Here is an 18,810-nt window from a genome sequence, read left to right on the forward strand (position 1 = left end):
GCTGAAATCTACGCAGTTGTTTTAGCTTTACCTGGGCTACGTGAAGTTTGTGCCATGCATGTAAAGTTCACAGATCAGCTAGAGATTGGACAAGGGATATGCAGAATTTATACCTCTTTTCTGGGGTTCCTCCCCTCATACTTCAGTTGCTGTTGGTTACCCCAAACTCTGTCCTCCAATTCCTTAACCAGTAAAACTTGGCTTCTCTCCAAGTTGCCACTTGGGACCTCCCCTCAGTGAAAAGCTATTAAAAATGGAAATCTCACGCAAGGCTGTTATTTGAGTGCGACGCGCACCCCCCTCTTCTGCCTACTTCTGGTTGTTGTCCAGTACCTTTACTTTTTAAAAATATATTTTATTCAGAGTTTTCAGTTGTTATCTGTAGGAGTGGTGGTCTGATATGTGCTATTTGCCATTATTGGTAATGAACGCTGCATCTTTTTAAAATATGAAATCCCAATATTATGTGAAGTGCTAATTTATTTAAACCTCAAACATGTCCTCTAGGTAGAAAGATTCTGATGAGGGAATAGTGAAAATTAATTTAATACAAAGTCCTAGCTATAGAGAGACACAAAATAATAGTTAAGTGCAACTTTAAGGTCCCTTTCACTGTGAGAATGGAAATATATATGGTTGGGAATGAAGTCCTAGGTATAAGACAAATTTTTAATGTTCACTTATTGTTATTAAGTTATGAGTATTCTCCTGGCTTGTGAAGGGTGGGGCCCACCCTTGTGAAGGGTTGTCCAATTCATTGATCTGATTGAAATTACTAATTTTAAAGTGCGACTTTTAGTTGTTTAGCTGAAAAGCAATGGGGGGTAGTGAAGGTTTCTACCTCTGCTTTTAAGTAAAATACTTATAATCAAGGGGAACAAAAAGACTTAGTTGCCCTGGTAGATGAGGAGTTACAACCACTTTGCTAGCAGAATTCCTATCTAAATAAAAGTGACAACTGTGTGGAACCAGAGGGAAGTTGCCTTATTATTGAGATTACAGCAATTAACGTAACTTTTGTTCAGGCCCAGCTTCAAATGCAGCTGTGTTGGATGTGTGGGTTGTTGTTACGTGGTGCAGAGTAGCCTATTCTCTAAGAAGAATGTGTGAAAAAACCACTTAAGGCCTGGCCTGTTTCCAGCTAACTCAGCTATAAAGTCAACAAAGGCTTGGCAATTGTATTCCAGCTATTTTCTTTTTCTTGTGGAATAACTGTTATCTGATTGTGAAATCAAATAAAATTCAATGTAAAATCTGAGAAATTATAGCATCCTTCTGTACTTTGAGTAGCACTGCTCACTGTGCACAAGCAGTAATATCCCCAAACTTCGGCTCAACTTAATTTAAACGTTCCCCTCAGCAGCCCTAGCCCTGTTTTAGGTGGCAATACTCGTATTTTTTTTAAATTTTATTGGAATATAGTTGATACACAGTGTTGTTAATTTCTTCTGTACAGCAAAGTGACTGAGTTCTACATATATATATTCTTTTTCATATTCTTTTCCATTATGGTTTGTCACAGGATATTGAATATGGTTCCCTGTGCTATGCAGTAGGACCTTGTTAACCCATCTTGTATATAATAGTTTGCCTCGGCTAATCTCAAACTCCCATTCCTTCCCTCCCATATGCCCCCTCCCCCTGTAGTTGTAAAGGCAACTACAAGTCTGTTCTCCTTATTTGTGAATCTGTTTATGTTTCAGCGATAGGTTCATTTGTGTCATATTTTAGATTCCGCATATAAATGATATCATATGCTACTTGTCTTTCTCTTTCTGATTTCAGTTAGTATGATAATCTTTAGGTCCATCCATGTTGCTACAAATGGCATTACTTCGTTATTATTTATGGCTGAGTAGTATACCATTGTACATATGTACCTCTTCTTTATCCATTCATCTGTCAATGGACGTTAAGGTTGCTTCCATGTCTTGGCTATTATGAATAGTGCTGCTGTGAACATAGGGGTGCATGTATCTTTTCAAATTATAGTTTTGTCTGGGTATATACCCAGGAGTGGGATTGCTGGATCATATGGTAATTCTATTTTCAGTTGTTTGAGGAACCTCCATACTGTTTTCCATAGTGGCTGCACCAATTTACACTCCCACCAACAGTGTAAGAGGGTTCCCCTTTCTCCACAGTCTATCCAGCATTTGTTATTTATAGACTTTTTAATGATGGCCATTCTGACTGGTGTGAGGTGGTACCTCGTTGTACTTTTGACTTGCGTTTCTCTAATAATTAGTGATGAGCATCTTTTCATGTGCCTATTGGCTATCTGTATGTCTTCTTCGGAGAAATGTCTATTTAGGTCTTCCCGTTTTTCGATTGGGTTGTTTTTTGTCGTTGAGTTGTATGAGCTGTTTGTGTATTTTGGAAATTAATCCCTTGTCAGTCACATGGTTTGCAAGTATTTTCTCCAGTTCTGTAGCTTGTTTTTTTGTTTTGTTTATGGTTTCCTTTGCTGTGCAAAAGCTTGTAAGTTTGATTAGGTCCATTTGTTTATTTTTGTTTTTATTTCTGTTGGCTTGGGAGACTGACCTAAGAAAACATTGGTACGATTTATGTCAGAGAATGTTTTGCCTCTGATCTCTTCTAGGAGTTTTATGGTGTCACATCTTATGTTTAAGTCCTTAAGCTATTTTGAGTTTATTTTTGTGCATAATGTGAGGGCGTGTTCTAACTTCATTGATTTATATGCAGCTGTCCAGCTTTCCCAGCACCACTTGCTGAAGAGACTGTCTTTTTGTCAAAGATTAATTGACCATAGGTGTGTGGGGTTTTTTTCTGGGCTCTTTGGTTTTGGTATCAGAGTGATGGTGGCTTCATAGAAAGTCTTTAAGAGTGTTCCTTCCTCTTCAGTCTTTTTGGAAGTGTTTGAGAAGGACCAGTATAAGTTCTTTGTATGTTTGGTAGAATTTCCCAGTGAAGCCATCTGCTCCTGGACTTCTTTTTGTAGGGAGGTTTTTTTTTTTTTTTTTAATTACAGATTCTACTTTGTTTCCAGTGATTGGCCTGTTCAAGTTATCTATTTCTTTTTTATTGGCGTATAGTTGATTTACAGTGCTGTTAGTTTCTGCTGTACAGCAAAGTGAATCAGTTATACATATACATATATCCACTCTATTTTAGATTCTTTTCCCATATAGGTCATTACAGAGTATTAGGTAGAGTTCCCTGTGCTATACAGTAGGTCCTTATTAGTTATCTATCTTATATATAGTAATGTGTGTATGTCAATCCTAGTCTCCCAATTTATCCTCCCCCCTAGTAACCATAAGTTTGTTTTCTACATCTGTGACTCTGTTTCTGTTTTGTAGATAAGTTCATTTGTACCATTTTTTTAGATTCCCCATATAAGTGATATCATACGATATTTTTCTCTAACTTACTTCCCGCAGTATGACAAACTCTAGGTCCATCCATGTTGCTGCAGATATCATTTCATTTTTTATGGCTGAGTAATATTCCATTGTATATATGTACCACATGTTCTTTATCCATTCCTCTGTCAGTGAGCATTTAGGTTGCCTCCATGCCCTGGCCACTGTAAATACTGCTGCAGTGAACATTGGGGTGCATATATCTTTGCAAAGTATGGTTTTGTCCTCTATTCCTTTTTGATTCAGTTTTGGTGGGCTATGTTTCTAGAAAGTTGTGCACTTCTCTAGGTTGTTGGCATATAAATTTGTTCTCAAATTTGTTGGCATATAATTGTTCATGGTATTCTCTTATGGTGTTTTGTATTTCTGTGGTATCAGTTGTGATTTCTCCTCTTTCATTTCTTATTATTTCTTGTGTCTTCTCTTTTCTTCTTGGTGAGCCTGGCCAGAGGTTTGTCAATTTTTTTTTTTATTAGTTTCTGCTTTATAACAAAGTGAATCAGTCATACAGAGGTTTGTCAATTTTGTTTACCCTTTCCAAGAACCTGCTCTTGGTTTTATTTTTTTTCTTTTAATCTCTATTTCCTCCATGATCTTTATTATCTCCTTCCTTCTGCTGACTTTGATTGTTCTTCTTTTTCTAATTGTTTTAGGTAGTGGGTTAGGTTGAGATTTTTTTGTTTCTTAGATAGAAAGGCCTGGGTTGCTATGAACTTCCCTGTAAGAACTGCCTTTGGTGCATCCCATAGATTTTGTATGGTGGTTTTCTCACTGTCATTTGCCATGAGGTATTTTTTAATTTCTTCTATGATTTCATTGTTGACCCATTGGTTTGACAGTAGCAATGTGCTTAATCTCCTTGTAATTTTTTTTTCTGTGGTTGAGTTCTAGTTTCATGCCATTGTGGTCAGAAAAGATGTTTGAAATAATTTCTATACTCTTAAATTTGTTGAGGCTTGTTTTGTGCCCTAGTACATGGTCAATCAATCATAGAGAATGTTCCATGTGCACTTGAATGTGTATTTTGCTTTTTGGGGGGATGTAATGTCCTGAAGATATCAATTAAATCTGACTGTTTTATTGTTAGGTGGCAATACTTTAAAGTCAGTCACACTGCCCTAGAAGTTGCTTTTGTTGTTCTCTTGCCTAGAGCAAGGAATACTTATAGGAGTTTTGGAGACTGGAGCAACTGAGCAGCCAGGGAAAGGGTGAACGTAGCTCAGGCCGCTTCCTTCCTCTTTAATCTCCACCTGGGAATCCAACTGGGAGGTGATTTTTAGGAGTGGATTTGTAGAGGATATTGACCCAAACAGATGACTGATACTTGTTTATAGACATAAGAAAAATTAGCATCTCTGTGAAGGCAATCAGCTTGCTTTTAAATCCATCTTTACAGTGAAAATAACATTCTTTGTTAAAGGGATTCATGAATGCTAAATCAGGAAAAGTAACAATGAGTTTAAGAATTATTCTGAATATACATTTATACAAAAGCACTGTACTTTATTTAAGTCCATACAAAATGTGGCGATTAAAAACATTAAAAGTCAGTTTTTAAAATGTAGTGATTTTGCTTTGGTCACACACTGTAGCCATCTTTTACTTATAGCTCCTCCTCCTCTGTTACAAGCAGGTGCTGTAAACAGCGACTTTCTGGCTTATATCCTTTAGGAGTGAACGGACTTCTCCTTCCAGTCTTACTAATTCTTGAGCTTTGTCTTCTAGATATTTTTGATTGTCCTCATATTTCCTTTCTAAATCTGTGGGAGATAAAAAGGTCTGAGCAGTTACACTACTATGATGATCATCTCAAAATCAAACACTGCTCCTCTTTGCCTATAAGGCTCTATTTAAGTGCCTAAGACAGAGTGAATAGATGCTTACCATTTTTTAAATAAACTAAAAACTCATGAGTCTTAAGTGAAAGAAAAAAAAAATCTACCTTTCAGGAGTTGCAGCTTGCTGTTTGCTTGAGCCAAAAGTGTTTTTGCTTCGTTTTGTAGCAGTTCAGCTTTCCTTCTGGCATCAGCCGACTCTTCAGTTTTTTGGGCAATTATATTTTCTACTTTCTTGTACTTTTCATCAAGTTCACCATCCAGAGTCTGCAGTTCCACATTTCAGCACAAAGAGGTAATAGCATTAGTAAGTTACATTTAAGACTGGTAAACCGTGGCAAGCTTGGATGAGATTAACTTGCATGGCCAGCATTCTGAATTAAAGGCCACTACCAAGGGTACTCGGGCTTCAAGCTACCCAGTAGTAAATAACTGAAAACATTAACTTGAAACAGTGGAATTAGAAGACACAACATTGACACACAACATTTTTTAAATGAAAGATCTTAAAGACATGTTGTGGTAGGTCTTTGGGGATTAGTACTTTTCTATGGAGATGTCCTAGGAGAATGCACGGAGGGAGAGTTTGAGAATTAGGGTTTCTCAGAGGTAGGTTTGCCGAGATCCAAATATTTAGAGATCAAAAGAAGCCAACTTTGGGGGGGAAAAAAAACAAAACAGGTAAGACCATCTTGATTGTGACTAATTGAGGGTTGATAGAGACTTGCTATCAGGAAAAGGCAGATTTAACAAAAGGGAGGGAGGGCAAGATAGCACAAGTGGGGTTAACGTGGGTTTGGAAAGATGGTTGTGAATAATTCTGTTGATAGAGGAATTTCATGTCAAGGGGTTTTGTTCTTATTTCTAGTGAAATTTAATATTGATTCAAAGTGTTCTATAAGAAGACTACTTGGGAGATTTACGCTCTCAGACCTGTAGGAACCTAGACTAGAATGAAAAAAGACAGATGTGGCAGTAAACGTATTGTTCTCTTCCCCAAACCACAGGTGTAGAGAAGTCACCTGTATGTAATGCCTAAAAGCTACAGTCGCTTCTAGGAAAAATCTCGACTTCATGTCAGTTTCTAGCACCCTGCTATTCATTTAAAAGTTTCAACACTCCTAAAAAGTTTTAAAAGGTTTCTTTAAATATTTGCTTACAGAAATGTAGAAATTAAATGTGTCTCCATGATTACTTGGCTTGTAGTGAGAAATCTGGGCTTGAGACTTTCCTCTGCAAAATATAGTACCATCCACTGAGAAGCAAGAGGTGGTTAATTCCAGATGAGCACAGAAGAGTTGAGATAAGGGTTCCCTACTAGCTGTTGTCTGTTAGGAATTCTTTAAGCATTTTCTACCCTGCTTTGGAAGATTTCTCAAAGGGCCAGGTAATTTACTGTTTGCCATAAAGGTCTTCCTAATTGAAATATAAGCTCAATAATGCTTGTTTGAAGGTTTCACCCCTAAGTTAATTTCATTTTTCTAAACCCTTATCCAAGTTTGGAGTTGAGGGCCTACATCACGTGTATGGATACATTTATATCCACTCCCATTCTTTTCCATCTGTGTCTCTGAAGACTGCTCTTTCAAAACAGGTCACTTGGGGATGTTTCTGATGAATAACCATGTTTAGGTCCGTGTCCCTTATTAATTCCAAGGAAGGCATGAAGGAGACTAGTTGCTCCTTTATCCACATAGCTGTGACGTTACAAAGATTTACTTACCTTCTTAACATCTTCTGCACTTTGTTTCACAGTATATACTACTTTTTCAATGTATTCTGCCTCCCCAGAGTTCTGGGCAGCTTTCCGCTTAAGTTCTTCCACATTTCTCTCTAGCTCGCTGAGGCGCTGGGAGGCATTGAACAAGGTTTCCTCGGAAGCTGCTGTTTCAGACTCAATCTAAAAGCGTCATCATTCAGCAAGCCATTAATTCAAGAAGTGGTAGCAAGTGCTATGACTATAGTGTAGAGGAAGATTTTAAAAGCTGCTACGACATTGCTCTAGAACAAAGGAAATTTCAAGAAAGCTTATATAAAGTGCCCAAGTTTAAAATGGTCTCTGCTACATCTCATATATTAACTTCATTCTTTCACTACTTCTGCTGGTCTAGGCTGAAAGTTTTGTAAAATTTTTCCTTACTGAACCACCTCGAGGCAGCTTGATGTGTTGAGAAAGCATGTTAAGAACACCTGCAGACTTTGAGTAGAGGGATATCCACACAACTTTCTGAAGTATTACGGGTGGAAAAATGATAACTTCTATCAACTGTAAATGTTAAACTCTAGTAGCAGAGGTTATAGTACTTCAGAAATGACATGGAAATCAGGAATGTTAAAACTCTGAAAAGTTACTATAGGATTGTGAGATGGCATAGGTCTGGGAATGTTATAACTGGAAGCTATAAGTGCTCAAAATTATTTAGGGAAAAAGTATCTTACCTGTGCAACTGGTGAGGGTCCACGTTTGCTCTCATTTCAAAGTATAATCAGTAACCGTTGTTGTTTTTAAAGCTAGCCAAAGTAAGCGTGAACCATAACAGAAGAACCAGTTTCACTGAGCACCTAATTTTTCTGAAAAATGATCTTCAAGGATGGGTCTATTCCACAGAATTACTCTGAATAACAATGTCGTAACTAATGGGTCAGTATATGCATATGCTAGAATTTGTAACTATTTGATTCTTATCTGAGAGTTCACCCATTAGTTAACTTAGAAAACAATTCTTAGGGACTATTCTTACAAGATAACCCTTATAGTTTTAAGTAGGCAAATAGTTTGTGACGAGCTTTCATTAGTGTGGTTTAGGTAAAGGCTCTCTTTTTTCTTACTGTTAACCTGAAACACTTCTGCCCACCATTATTAACTTGCAACAACAAGCCAGATATTGCACCTACAGTTTGATTAATAGTTTCCATTTTGCTTTTCAAAACAGTCATTTTTTTAAAGTCAGTTAAAGTTCATTAACATGTTAACAACCCACTGACAAATTTGCAAATCCTAGAGATAGAAAAAAAAACTAATTGAAAGGGTTAGAACGTAGTCTGGTGGGAAAACATAATTTTTCTAAACTTGAACAAGCAGCCTGAAGAAAGGGCCTTAAATTGCTCATAATGTAAGAAAGTGGCTTGGGAATGGTCCGGCTTCATTCTACTGAGAGTAATGGAATAGGGGAAGATGGGCTTTTATCAACTACTCGTAGGGAAAGCCGGCTGAAAAGGCATTTCCCAAGGTTTTAAACATTAGGGGTCGTTGGCTTGAGAAGGGGGATAGCAGCAAGTACTAAGAGCATCTAACTTCACGGTGTGTTCTGAGAACGTAAGGAGGGGTTAGACGAGTCCTCAGTTGTCTTTACCCAGTTTCATAAAAAATGAACTTTCCTAAGATTGGAAGGAAAGGAAAAATTTGCCTCTAGAACTGATTTTTGAAAAGTGAAAGAATAAAACAATTAGTTTGCATTACTTTTAAGAGGGAAGTTTTTAGAATAAAACACTAAATCCACATGAAAAGTTCTTAGTGTCTTAAATATTTGGTAGGCTCTAGGTTATTTTGCTTATAGATTTCCCATGCATTCTGAACAAAACAGATTGTTTGTTTAGCTGTAAGAGCTCTATTAGGATCCTCTAAAACTGGGTGTTAGAAGCAGACGTTTTGTGAACAATCACCTCATAAATCTGAAGGCACTGGTCTTACGTGTAGTTGCTTTTGGGCTGCAAAACCTTGCTCTGTTCGTCCTCTCTCTCCAGCCAGAGATGTTCTAAAACTGGATAAGAGTAAGAGTGTGCTTCATACTAAATAAAATCTGTGTGATTCCTTGAAGGAACAGGAAACTCTCTATCTTTCTTAGGCTTTCTGTGGGGATGAAAATGAAAGGGGGTTTAATGTTTCTCTTTAGAGTCCTTTTTCTTCCTTGAAAAATGACACTTTTAGCACCTTGTGCTATGGGAGTAGTTTAGATTTACTGAAAGGACTCCTTTAGCGTTCAATTGTAAGATTTTTCATAGATAACTGTCACAGGCGCTTCTTTTCTGATAAGAGTATATGTGCCCGTGTTTTCTCCCACACGTAATAATGATTGCAATCTCTTACTGAAGTTAGCAGGTTCTGGGTTCCTTGGATGTCTTCGTCTGCTTGTTTAATTGCCTTCTCTGCTGCAATCTGGGCCTTTTCTGCTTCTTCCAGAGCTTCCTTTACCATGTCTGCAGTGACTTTAACATCTGTCGCACTGATGCTGAGTAAAAGAATGAGACAGTATATTATATGTGAACATGAAAAAAGTACTTCCTCCCAGAAGAGAGCATTTCTTTTAAAGAAAAGCCTTCCTGAAGTGACCCCGAGAGACTCACGTGGAGAAATACTTCACTCAGTGCTGGATACACAAAGCCCCCCCCCCCCCCCAAACGCCATAATACTGTCTTCAGATACCTGGCTCTTTGAGCTTCTTCTAACAACATCTCAGCTCTGGCAATGTCAGCAGCACTCTGCTGTAGAATAACCTCTACTTGAGAAAGGCTTTCAACGCGTTCACGAATATCTTCTGTCAAGTTCTGTAACTGCTGTGGGGTGCTAGGCATTTCCATTTTCAGTACTTCGTTAGCAACTGCTTCAATGCTGTCCAGGTCAGCACTATCCTCTGTTAAAAGCAAAGATATTCCCATGAAGAGGTGAAAATCATATATGGTTCACTCATTCAACCACTTACTGGTCATCTTCTATGCAATCAGCATGGTGGGGTTACACCAAGACAAAGGTACTTCCTCTTTAAGAGTTTTTAATCTAGGTTGGGGAGATGAGACCTACACACAGGAACAGTCCTGCAGACAGCGTGTACTACTGGAGTGGGTTGTAGGCTGGGGTCGTCGGGTAAAACTGTGGAGGGTGAGGAACTGATCAGGTTTTGAAGGATAACAGGATTTGAGAGAAGAACATCTCTGGCTGGAGAGGCAGGATGGGCAGAGCAAGTTCTGTGGAAGTTGAGTGAAGCGAAAGGTTCAGATTATAGAAGATGACACAGGCCAGGGTACAGAAGCTGGGTCTGGATCCTAAAGGGCAATGAAAACTTTTAGGAAACTACTGTAAATGCAGATGTAAGTGTGGAAATTCCTAATAAATTATCTGGATTAAAAAACTACAGAAAGGGAGAAAATCCAGTCAGAAGCAAGAGAATCAGGATAGTTGCCTTATCAAAGAAGCCATGGAGTTTCAAATGTCAAATGTGAAAAGAGATAAAAAAAATACCAGAGTTTAAACTTTAAATATGTCATCGATATTTAGGCTTTTTTCTTCTTTTAAACTGTGCAAGAACATAAAAATGGAGCCCTAAGGGTTTAAGCACAGGATAATATATGATTGAATGATGGCTTCCACAGAATATTCCATAAGATATCCTTAGCAAATACTGTTGGCGCCTTACTTATTAGCCACTCTCCCTTTTTCCTTGCTAACAGCATACTGATTTCGTTCAGGTACCAACCTCAGGTAAGGTGAGCTTATCAACTCAGTTAAATACTGCTTAGCCTGCCAATTACGGTAATCCCTTTCCTTTAAAAATGATACAACAAAGGAATAGGTGGTCTCTTCTTCTGTTAGCTATTATTGTGTCTTTATGTGAAGTCTGGAACTCTGGCAGCCACCTTGTAACCGGGAGGAGCTAGCCTGAGAACAAAGCTGATATGCTTAAAATGGCAGTACAGAAAGATGAGAAGTGCATGGATCCTAGAACGATGGAGCTGTTCTACTACTGAACTTATTACTATGTGTTATAACATACATCCCTTTTTTGATTAAGTCCATTTCAGTTGAGAGTTTTCTTTAACTTGCAGCCAAAACTATCCTGACTGGTAACACTCAAACTGTGACCTGCAACATTTATGAGCTGGACCACAAATCCCATAGATTTTCTGTTTCTGTACAGAACACTTAAGGTATAGAGCTATGTAACTAACTATAAGTATAATATCCTATAAATAATAGGATTACAAAGCTTTAGGGACAATGTCAAAAAAGCTCTACTTTGAATTAAGGTTCTTATGACGCATTATATGTGATCTCTAACACAAATTCCAAATTTAGTTCTCACTGTATGTTTGATTTCTTGATTTGTTACTTGGGTATCACATCGGGTGTGTCTATATCAGCGTAAATTAGAGGTTATTTACATACAGATACATTTAAAAATGTGGAAGTATTTCATTCCCTGCAATAATTTGATTTTATCTACAATGCAGATTTTGAATTATGGCCTCTCAAATACTCTTTAAAAATTGTTGGACAGAAAGAAATGTCTAAAAGTAAAAGTAAAAAGTTCCTTACGGGTCAAAAAGTTCCTGATTTGCTTGATCAGATTTCTCAGATCCTCATTGCTCTTGTCCACTTTTTCTTTGGTAGCATTGGTTTTCAACAGAACATCTTGAGCATTCTGTTTTGCCTCATCTGCCCTCACTTTTGCTTCAGAGACCTATGTATGGGGAATAAAATACCCATGGAACAATGTCACTCTTTCTAAAACAGACGAGAATATTATAAATGGTCCAGAAAATGATGTCGAAAAACTTAAGCATTTGGAGTCATGGCTTTTAGAAACAAACATCTCCCATTCAACCATATTATATTCTTGTATAGACAAAGTATTCACTATACCAGTTCCTATACAACAGTCTTACATAGCTAGGGCTAGCATATAAAATTTTTTTCTAGTTGTTTTTAATTCCTGCAAAACATTTGGTGGTGTAGAGATGTTCATTAGTCTTTTTCTCAGGTACTAACCTACATACTTCAGTTAACATGAAGTTAATACTTCATGTCACTTCAGAAGAATAAAGGCTCAATTGAAATAACAGCTGGAGGTAGTCATAACCCTGGACCCATAGTTAGTAACATGGTTATTTCAAATTTTTGTGAGAAACAAGCAGATTCTTAAGCCATATATGAATAAAACCTCCTCCTCTCTTTCCCTGACCTCACAAAAACTTAAGCCTTTTCGTTTTAGTCAGCATTTGGAATTGACTTGTCCCATTCAGATCCTCCAGTCCACAACGGAAAGCAAACAAACAAAAACAGCCCATCCGTTGAATTACCATCTTGGAGAGCCGTTCCACCTCAGCCAGGGCACTCAGGACATCTCGGTCAAAGTCCATGGCTTTCTGCCAGGCGCCGTGTGCGACAGTGACCAGCCCGCCACAGCCAGGCCCCCCACACTGCTTCTGTCCTTCGTCAGTTCTGCAGTTTGGGCCGCCACACTCGGTCTCGGAACAGGAGGCTCCTGGAGGTGTTCCACACGTCTGCAGCGAGCCAAGGAACAAGCACGGGGTGCAGAGTGAGTCCGCTGCGGCCAACAGCTGTGCAGGGCCTGGGTGGCCCCAGAGAGCGTGTAGGTGGTCCTCAGCGAGGGTGCTTGAAAACAGTGTTCAGGATAGAGCGGAGCAAAGAACCTCAGGACTGAGCTAACCTGCTTATTTCCAAGGAAACGAAGATTTACAGCCCTGCATCAGTACCTTCTGCCCTAATGAACTGCAATGCCATATGGTTTCTGTGCAGGGTGCAAATGTTACCTGCCCCATCAGGCTGAAGTCGGCCAATGTGAAAGCCAAAGAATGTGTCCCGTCCCCTTTCTCCTAACTGGTAGGGTTTACCAAAAACAAAAAAGTATTGAGAACCTTCTTTAGACCTAGCACCATGTTAACTGTTCTGGTGAAAAGGGTGATATAAAAGGCCCATTATCGGGCCTTTTAGTAATTTCCCATCTAGTAAGGAAGACAGGATCATTCTAGGTAAAACAGCCAAGAATAGGTCAGATGCTGCAAGTGCAAAGGAAAGCAGGCAAAGCAGAGACCACCGAGTATTACTGTAGTTTGGGAAGGAGTGTCGGCTGGTGGGATTTAAGCAGGGGAAGTGGGGGAACATTCCACATGGGAGAAGAAGAGAAGACAAAAGTACGGGTATAGCTTTTCCAAATAACCTCCCAACGGCCCTGCCAGACTACTCCTTTCTTACCTACCAGAAACTTCCAAAGACCAGGGCTTGGTTGTAGAATATACACAGCAAATTGATAAATTACAAGATTGCTATGTGATGGAAAAGGCTGAGCAGGAAGAAAAATTACATTTAGAGCTATCCTTTTGTGGAAAATGGTCATGTTGAAAAGAGGCAAAAGCTATATACTACAGTGAAAAACAGTTAACAGGATACTCCCAAACAAGTACTCCTTTTAATAAGTAAAAGAGTAGGTTTTGAATAAATACTGTCAACTGTTTAACCGAATAGTTTTGTAATAATAATAGTCCCATTATATCTCAAAATAATAAATAGTAGTCTTTCATGTGTCTGGTTTACAGCACATAAAAAGCTTCAGAAAATAACATTTATTCCGCATGCTGTACAAGAACATGAGCCTTAATCAAGAAGAGATGCTTTCTAAAAACTATCTGACAGCACACTAGAAGATCTGTTTTGTTTCAGCAGCCTGGCAGGCTTAAAAAAAAAAACCAGCATGGGTCTAACTAAACATACACAAACACAAAGAACCAACGGTACTTGAAAACCACAAAGGAGCAAAAATCTTTCTACACGAGAAGTGGTGGTATGGACTCTATAAAGGGAACTCTCACAGGATCATTAACACACGACAGAGTGGGAGATTGGAAGGAGCGAAGGGTGTTCCTAGGCCACGCCCCTGATGGAAAGCAGGCCCAGGGCAGGGCTCCTGCTCCTGTGGCCAGAGGCACCCGCGGCAGCCCCCACCCCCACCCCGGCTCCCAAGACACCCTCTGCTGCAGAGTCAAACATCCTTTAGCATGCTTATCTGCTTTTCAATTTAGTTTGGAGAGATTTTGTTTGTGATGACTAGTTTTGAATTAGAATTTATAAGGAAGGAGCCAATACACCGAAAGGAAGGAAGACAGATTTGGCATTTCACGCTCTTGTGTGATGGCTTTGTCTCAGGTGCGATTACACATTGATCTAGGCCTCTTTCTCTGATAGAGAAATAACTCCCTATTTCCATTAGATGCCATCAAGTTTCCTAAGATAATGAAAATGTAACCTTGTAGGCATTAATTATAAAGCACAGTGTGTTTTTGTCTATTTTGGAGAAGGCGGGGGAGGGGAGAAGGCCGAGAGGGCGGGGGGACTGTTACTAAGACAAAACTGTAGTGAGGCCTGAACTCACAGCTTCCTAGGAACCCACCTTCGCCCTTGTACTGACCCTCTGTTCTAAGCTAAGAGAGCAGAAGCCTTATAAAATAAAGGTACAGTACATAAAAACATCCTCCAAAGTCTCTCAGATAGGTGTTCCTCCATGAAAAACAGTAAAGGAGCAAGAGGAAGAAACAGGCTTAGTTTGGCTTTTTTTTTTTTTTTTTTTTTTTTTTGGCTTTCTGCCTGATTTTCATTGAACTCGCTACTCAGTTTCATTTGGCTTCAGAGTTACTTTTTAAAAGCTTCCGGGAAATGAATCCACTTCCTAGGCTGGTCTTCACTAGGTAAAGTTACTGGGACAAAGGAGCATTTTCACTAACACCCACCCACCCATGAAAAAAAATTCTTTAGCGCCCTTTAATTTTTTTAAGAAGTCTCTCGCAGAATGATTCTTAGTTGCTCCCCTGAGATGGAGTTTGCACTTCAAATCAGAACAAAGTAAAAAATGTCCACAGTATAAAAAGGATCCAGTTTAGATAAGAAGGCAGTGACTCAGTTCAGCAGCCTTGGGATAGTAGCCCTGATTCTTGGTTGTACCACAGAGAAACCTCTAGGAGAGAGGAAGGTTGGAAACCCACACACTGTTGTGTTTAATCTGGCTTGGTCACGGATATCCCAGACTGTGGGCCAGAGACTTGAGCTGGGGAGTTTCCCTCCTGCTGACTCATTTGCAAAGTGGACAATGTTAAAGACAAAGCAGGGTGTTTTTTTCTCCTGTAGCATGGCAGCCTTGAGGCCAAACCCTCAAACCTTACCATTTCGGCAGCAGCTGAAAGGTCAAGACTTTGTAGTTTGCCTGCCAGTTCATCCAGAAGGCGGGCCTGCTCCTCCTGTTTTTCCCTGAACTGGGACTCGCGCTCCAACATCAGGTCTTCCACTCTGTCCCGAGTGCGGGCCGACTGCTCCACGGTGCCACTGGAGTCTGTGGTGGAGGCGTTCACGCGCTCCTCTGCCTCGAGAGACATCTGGAAATACTTGGTGATGCTGTCCAAGGCGCCTAGGGCATGAAATGAAACTGCCCATAGTTAATCCCCTTGTATTCGATCTCCTCCATCAAGCAACGGCTGTATTTCGCGTCTAAACTGACCATATATGGTTTTGTTTTAAAATTCAAGGAATAAAATCTTTATGAAGAAATATAACTTTCCTCTCATGATCAATGAATACACTTTGTCCCGTTAGCACCTAACTCTGGCTCTGGAGGATGCCAAACATCTGGATTAGAAAATTAAGGCAATCATGCAGATGTTGTTCCTACACACAGGCAAGCGTCCAGTTCTCTCTAAATAGCTGGTGTCAGGCAGCCTGTAGATTACATGTCCAGATGATTTTTCCCTTTTCTCAGTCATTTAACTATTTAGATTCACTCAAACGGCTCATATCATATACATAAAACAGCTTGACGTGTTTTGGCTTTAAGGATCTAGCCAAAAAAATAAGCAATCACGCATAAAGCAGGATGGATAGGGTGATCGGACACATTTTTAACTTTCTTTTGCTTTGGGGAAGGGAAGGTCCTCTAATATGGCCTACAGTACCAATAAACGATTTGAAAATGTGATTTCCTGACCAAGTAACATTCTTGAATATAAAACGATGTGCAGAAGTATCAACTTAATTTCTTAGCTTTTTACAAGAGCCCGTTTCCAAGAGAAGCCAAGGAGGTAAACCACTAACTGGAAAAAAAATTTAAAAATCAGAGAACGCGTGCCGTTCTAACGCAACCACCACTGCTCGCTCCGTGCAACCTTCTGTGCCCCACGTCCCGTGTTTGTAAAATGGGGACTTCAATCCTCATCTGTGCCAGTCTCAATGAGAAAAAGCTTAAAAATGATTACAAAGCACTTAATTTTCTTCTGAAAGTGCTCTATTAAAAGGTTAGGCAGGTGGTAAAATCCATTGCCCAGGATTAAGTATTTGCACAAAAAAATGCTCACCCCGAATATCTGAATTTTTGATAAATTCCAATTGTTCAACAAGCTCTTTCACTGTGTTATCCAGGCTTTCTGCTTCTGTCTGTAGAGCATCTAGTTCTCTGGCCGTGCTGTTGTTTTGCGTAGCTGTGTCAGATAAATTTACTTCTACTTGAGCCATCTTTTCTGTAACATCTTTGGTTAGTTTCCTGTAAAGAGGAGGGCAAATTTACTTAAAGGAAAATAAACCAAAGGGAAAACTTGAAGTCTCAGTTTTACATTTTCTACTAATACTTTATCCATTCCTCTGTAATTTCAGACTGATTCAGCAGTCTGTAATAATTTATCTTTAAGTACTGGTTTTATTCTGATCATTAAGAGACTCTGTTAAATCTAATAATTTTTCTTTCTTCAAGACTTTGAAGAAAAACATAGCAGCACCACTCAGCTGTGTTGTGGCGGATGGACTACAGGAGGGATTCCGAATGTCTGATGTAACATGAGCACAGATCCAGGGCGTGGAGTACCAGCTCTGTGCATAAGCAGCTTCAAGCCCATACAGTCCCACAAACTCGAACCATGTAAGTGACTCCAGCGTACAATTATGCCTCCCAGCCACCCACCAAAAATGCTCTCATGTGAACCTCAGGGATCTCCTTCAAGATGTGACATTCAGAAAGCAAGCCCCACCGCCACCAGGAAGACAGTGGGAGCAACCCAAAGGAGCTTTTCATACCCAACCCCCTTCAAGCCACGTCTCATCAGAGGAGCCTCCTCCTTCCACCAACAAAGCAACCCTTTCGTTTTTCCTGAGAACGGAGGTGGTACCAGTAAGCATGGAATATGATCACCAGTTAAGCTTTCACAGTATTTCATGTGGAAGCGAAACCCACCTGCATTTTGTTCTGTATCTTCCTGTCTCCAAAGCTGTACTTTAGGCATCTATTTGTAAATTACTCGTATATACAGTGGGCATGTGTGTATGTATCTCAAAGAAAGGAATATTTGAGAAGACCTTACCCCTGGGTATCACCTAACTCAGTATTATTGTCTTCTCAGGAATATAATCGTACAAAAAAACGGGGAAAATGCAGAGATGCTGAAAGGTTGGGGGCCAATCGAAAAATGATGTTTAACGCTGAGAGAATACCATGACCCAACTCAAAGAAAAAGTGCTTAAAAGGATTTGCGGGTTAAATTACATTTTGTAAACCTGATGGCTCTTTTCCTGAGGCTACTTTCTGTTTTTTTCAGTGCTTTGCTTTTATTAATCGGTTGATTCACAGAAGGCTTTCATTTCTCCTCAGGTCTCGTACAGTGTTACAATTTTACAAAGTCAAATCTCATTGTATATTTGTAAATAATGCCCCTTTGGATCCTAGACCATGAGTCCTTGGATACTGTGTTGAAAAAAGATTGATGAAATTGGTGTTCCTGAGGTGATTACAATCTGTCTGATTAGGTGAAGAGTGAAGGTAGGACCAGGGCTGTCTGAAGAGTGTAGTCGCTCTTCTGGCAGGCTCTTGATGGATACCAGATTTTCTTGTTTTCCCTTAAGGTGCATGACACCCAGGTCAAGACATCATTTCCTAAATGGGCTTGCACTCAGACCGGGGCCTTCCACGGCTCGTGATCGCTACATGTAAGAAGGCTGAGCTGTACCATGGTCTTTTTAATGAGGTTGAATTCCTCACTAAGTGCATTATGGCCCCACATCAGACATCGCCTAACACCCTGATCAACCGCACGATCTTGGCCATGAGATCTGAGGCTTGAAATCAAGGGACTAGTTACTTTAAATCTAGAAGGTCTAGGAAGGACCTCCTACAAGGTACTTGAGCTAATGTCAGCCGTTAGCTTCCTGCTTCTCATACACAGCACTGAGATGAAAAGGCCATCTCACTTCGTAGAGATGCTGATTAAAAGTCCCATCACACAAAAATGTTACCATAGTCTGTCATGATATAATATCGCCTTAATGTATAGGACTTAGCCATGAAACAACCCCCTTGCTCATACCAAACGGTGAGTCTACAATAAAAACCCATAGCATTTGGGGAAACACAAATGCTTCATACCTTTTCCTGTTTTGTCCTTTAGCCTAGACCTTATGCTGTTTTGGGTCGGGGGTGGGGGGTCCTTTTTGGCAAAGGGAGTTGGAATGTTTGAGAGCAGGAAAGATGACTGGCTGGGAGAAAAAAATGGGAGAAAGTTCAGCATCACTTTGCTCAATTCTCTCTGCTTCCACTGGCAAAATACACACTTTACAGTTAGCGAGATGATTACCCAGAGAAGGGCTAAGAAGAGGAATTTTCATCACAGAGAATTTGTTATAATTCGATGAATGAAGCACTGCTCTAGCGGACCAACAGCTGAGCAGTGGAAATAACCTAGAAACAGGAGTCTTATTTGTGGTAATGGACTTTTCCTGGTAGTAGCAAAACATATAATAACAATTCATACTGTTTTCTGCAATTACCTTC

The 18,810-nt window shown here is 39.6% G+C and overlaps 2 protein-coding genes across 4 annotated transcripts in view; one reads left to right on the forward strand and one right to left on the reverse strand.

Annotated features, from left to right (window-relative positions):
- DLD (dihydrolipoamide dehydrogenase) overlaps positions 1–18,438 on the forward strand; it is a 51,815-nt gene extending 33,377 nt beyond the window's left edge. Inside the window, exon 15 of the mRNA XM_060108925.1 lies at positions 16,744–18,438. The gene's annotated coding sequence lies outside the window, so the exon portion shown is untranslated. The remainder of the gene's footprint in view (positions 1–16,743) is intronic.
- Positions 4,869–18,810, reverse strand: part of LAMB1 (laminin subunit beta 1) — a 75,961-nt gene continuing 62,019 nt past the window's right edge. For all 3 annotated transcript variants that reach the window (XM_060108922.1, XM_060108921.1, XM_060108923.1), the window contains 9 exons: positions 16,352–16,536; positions 15,170–15,411; positions 12,296–12,499; positions 11,532–11,676; positions 9,645–9,852; positions 9,309–9,450; positions 6,945–7,121; positions 5,329–5,488; positions 4,869–5,146 (listed from right to left, as the gene is read on the reverse strand). In XM_060108922.1, coding sequence (XP_059964905.1) covers positions 5,010–5,146; positions 5,329–5,488; positions 6,945–7,121; positions 9,309–9,450; positions 9,645–9,852; positions 11,532–11,676; positions 12,296–12,499; positions 15,170–15,411; positions 16,352–16,536 — 1,600 coding nt within the window. In that variant the 3' untranslated portion in view covers positions 4,869–5,009. The remainder of the gene's footprint in view (positions 5,147–5,328; positions 5,489–6,944; positions 7,122–9,308; positions 9,451–9,644; positions 9,853–11,531; positions 11,677–12,295; positions 12,500–15,169; positions 15,412–16,351; positions 16,537–18,810) is intronic.

Source organism: Mesoplodon densirostris, chromosome 9, assembly GCF_025265405.1.
Source record: "Mesoplodon densirostris isolate mMesDen1 chromosome 9, mMesDen1 primary haplotype, whole genome shotgun sequence".
Lineage (NCBI taxonomy): Eukaryota > Metazoa > Chordata > Mammalia > Artiodactyla > Ziphiidae > Mesoplodon > Mesoplodon densirostris.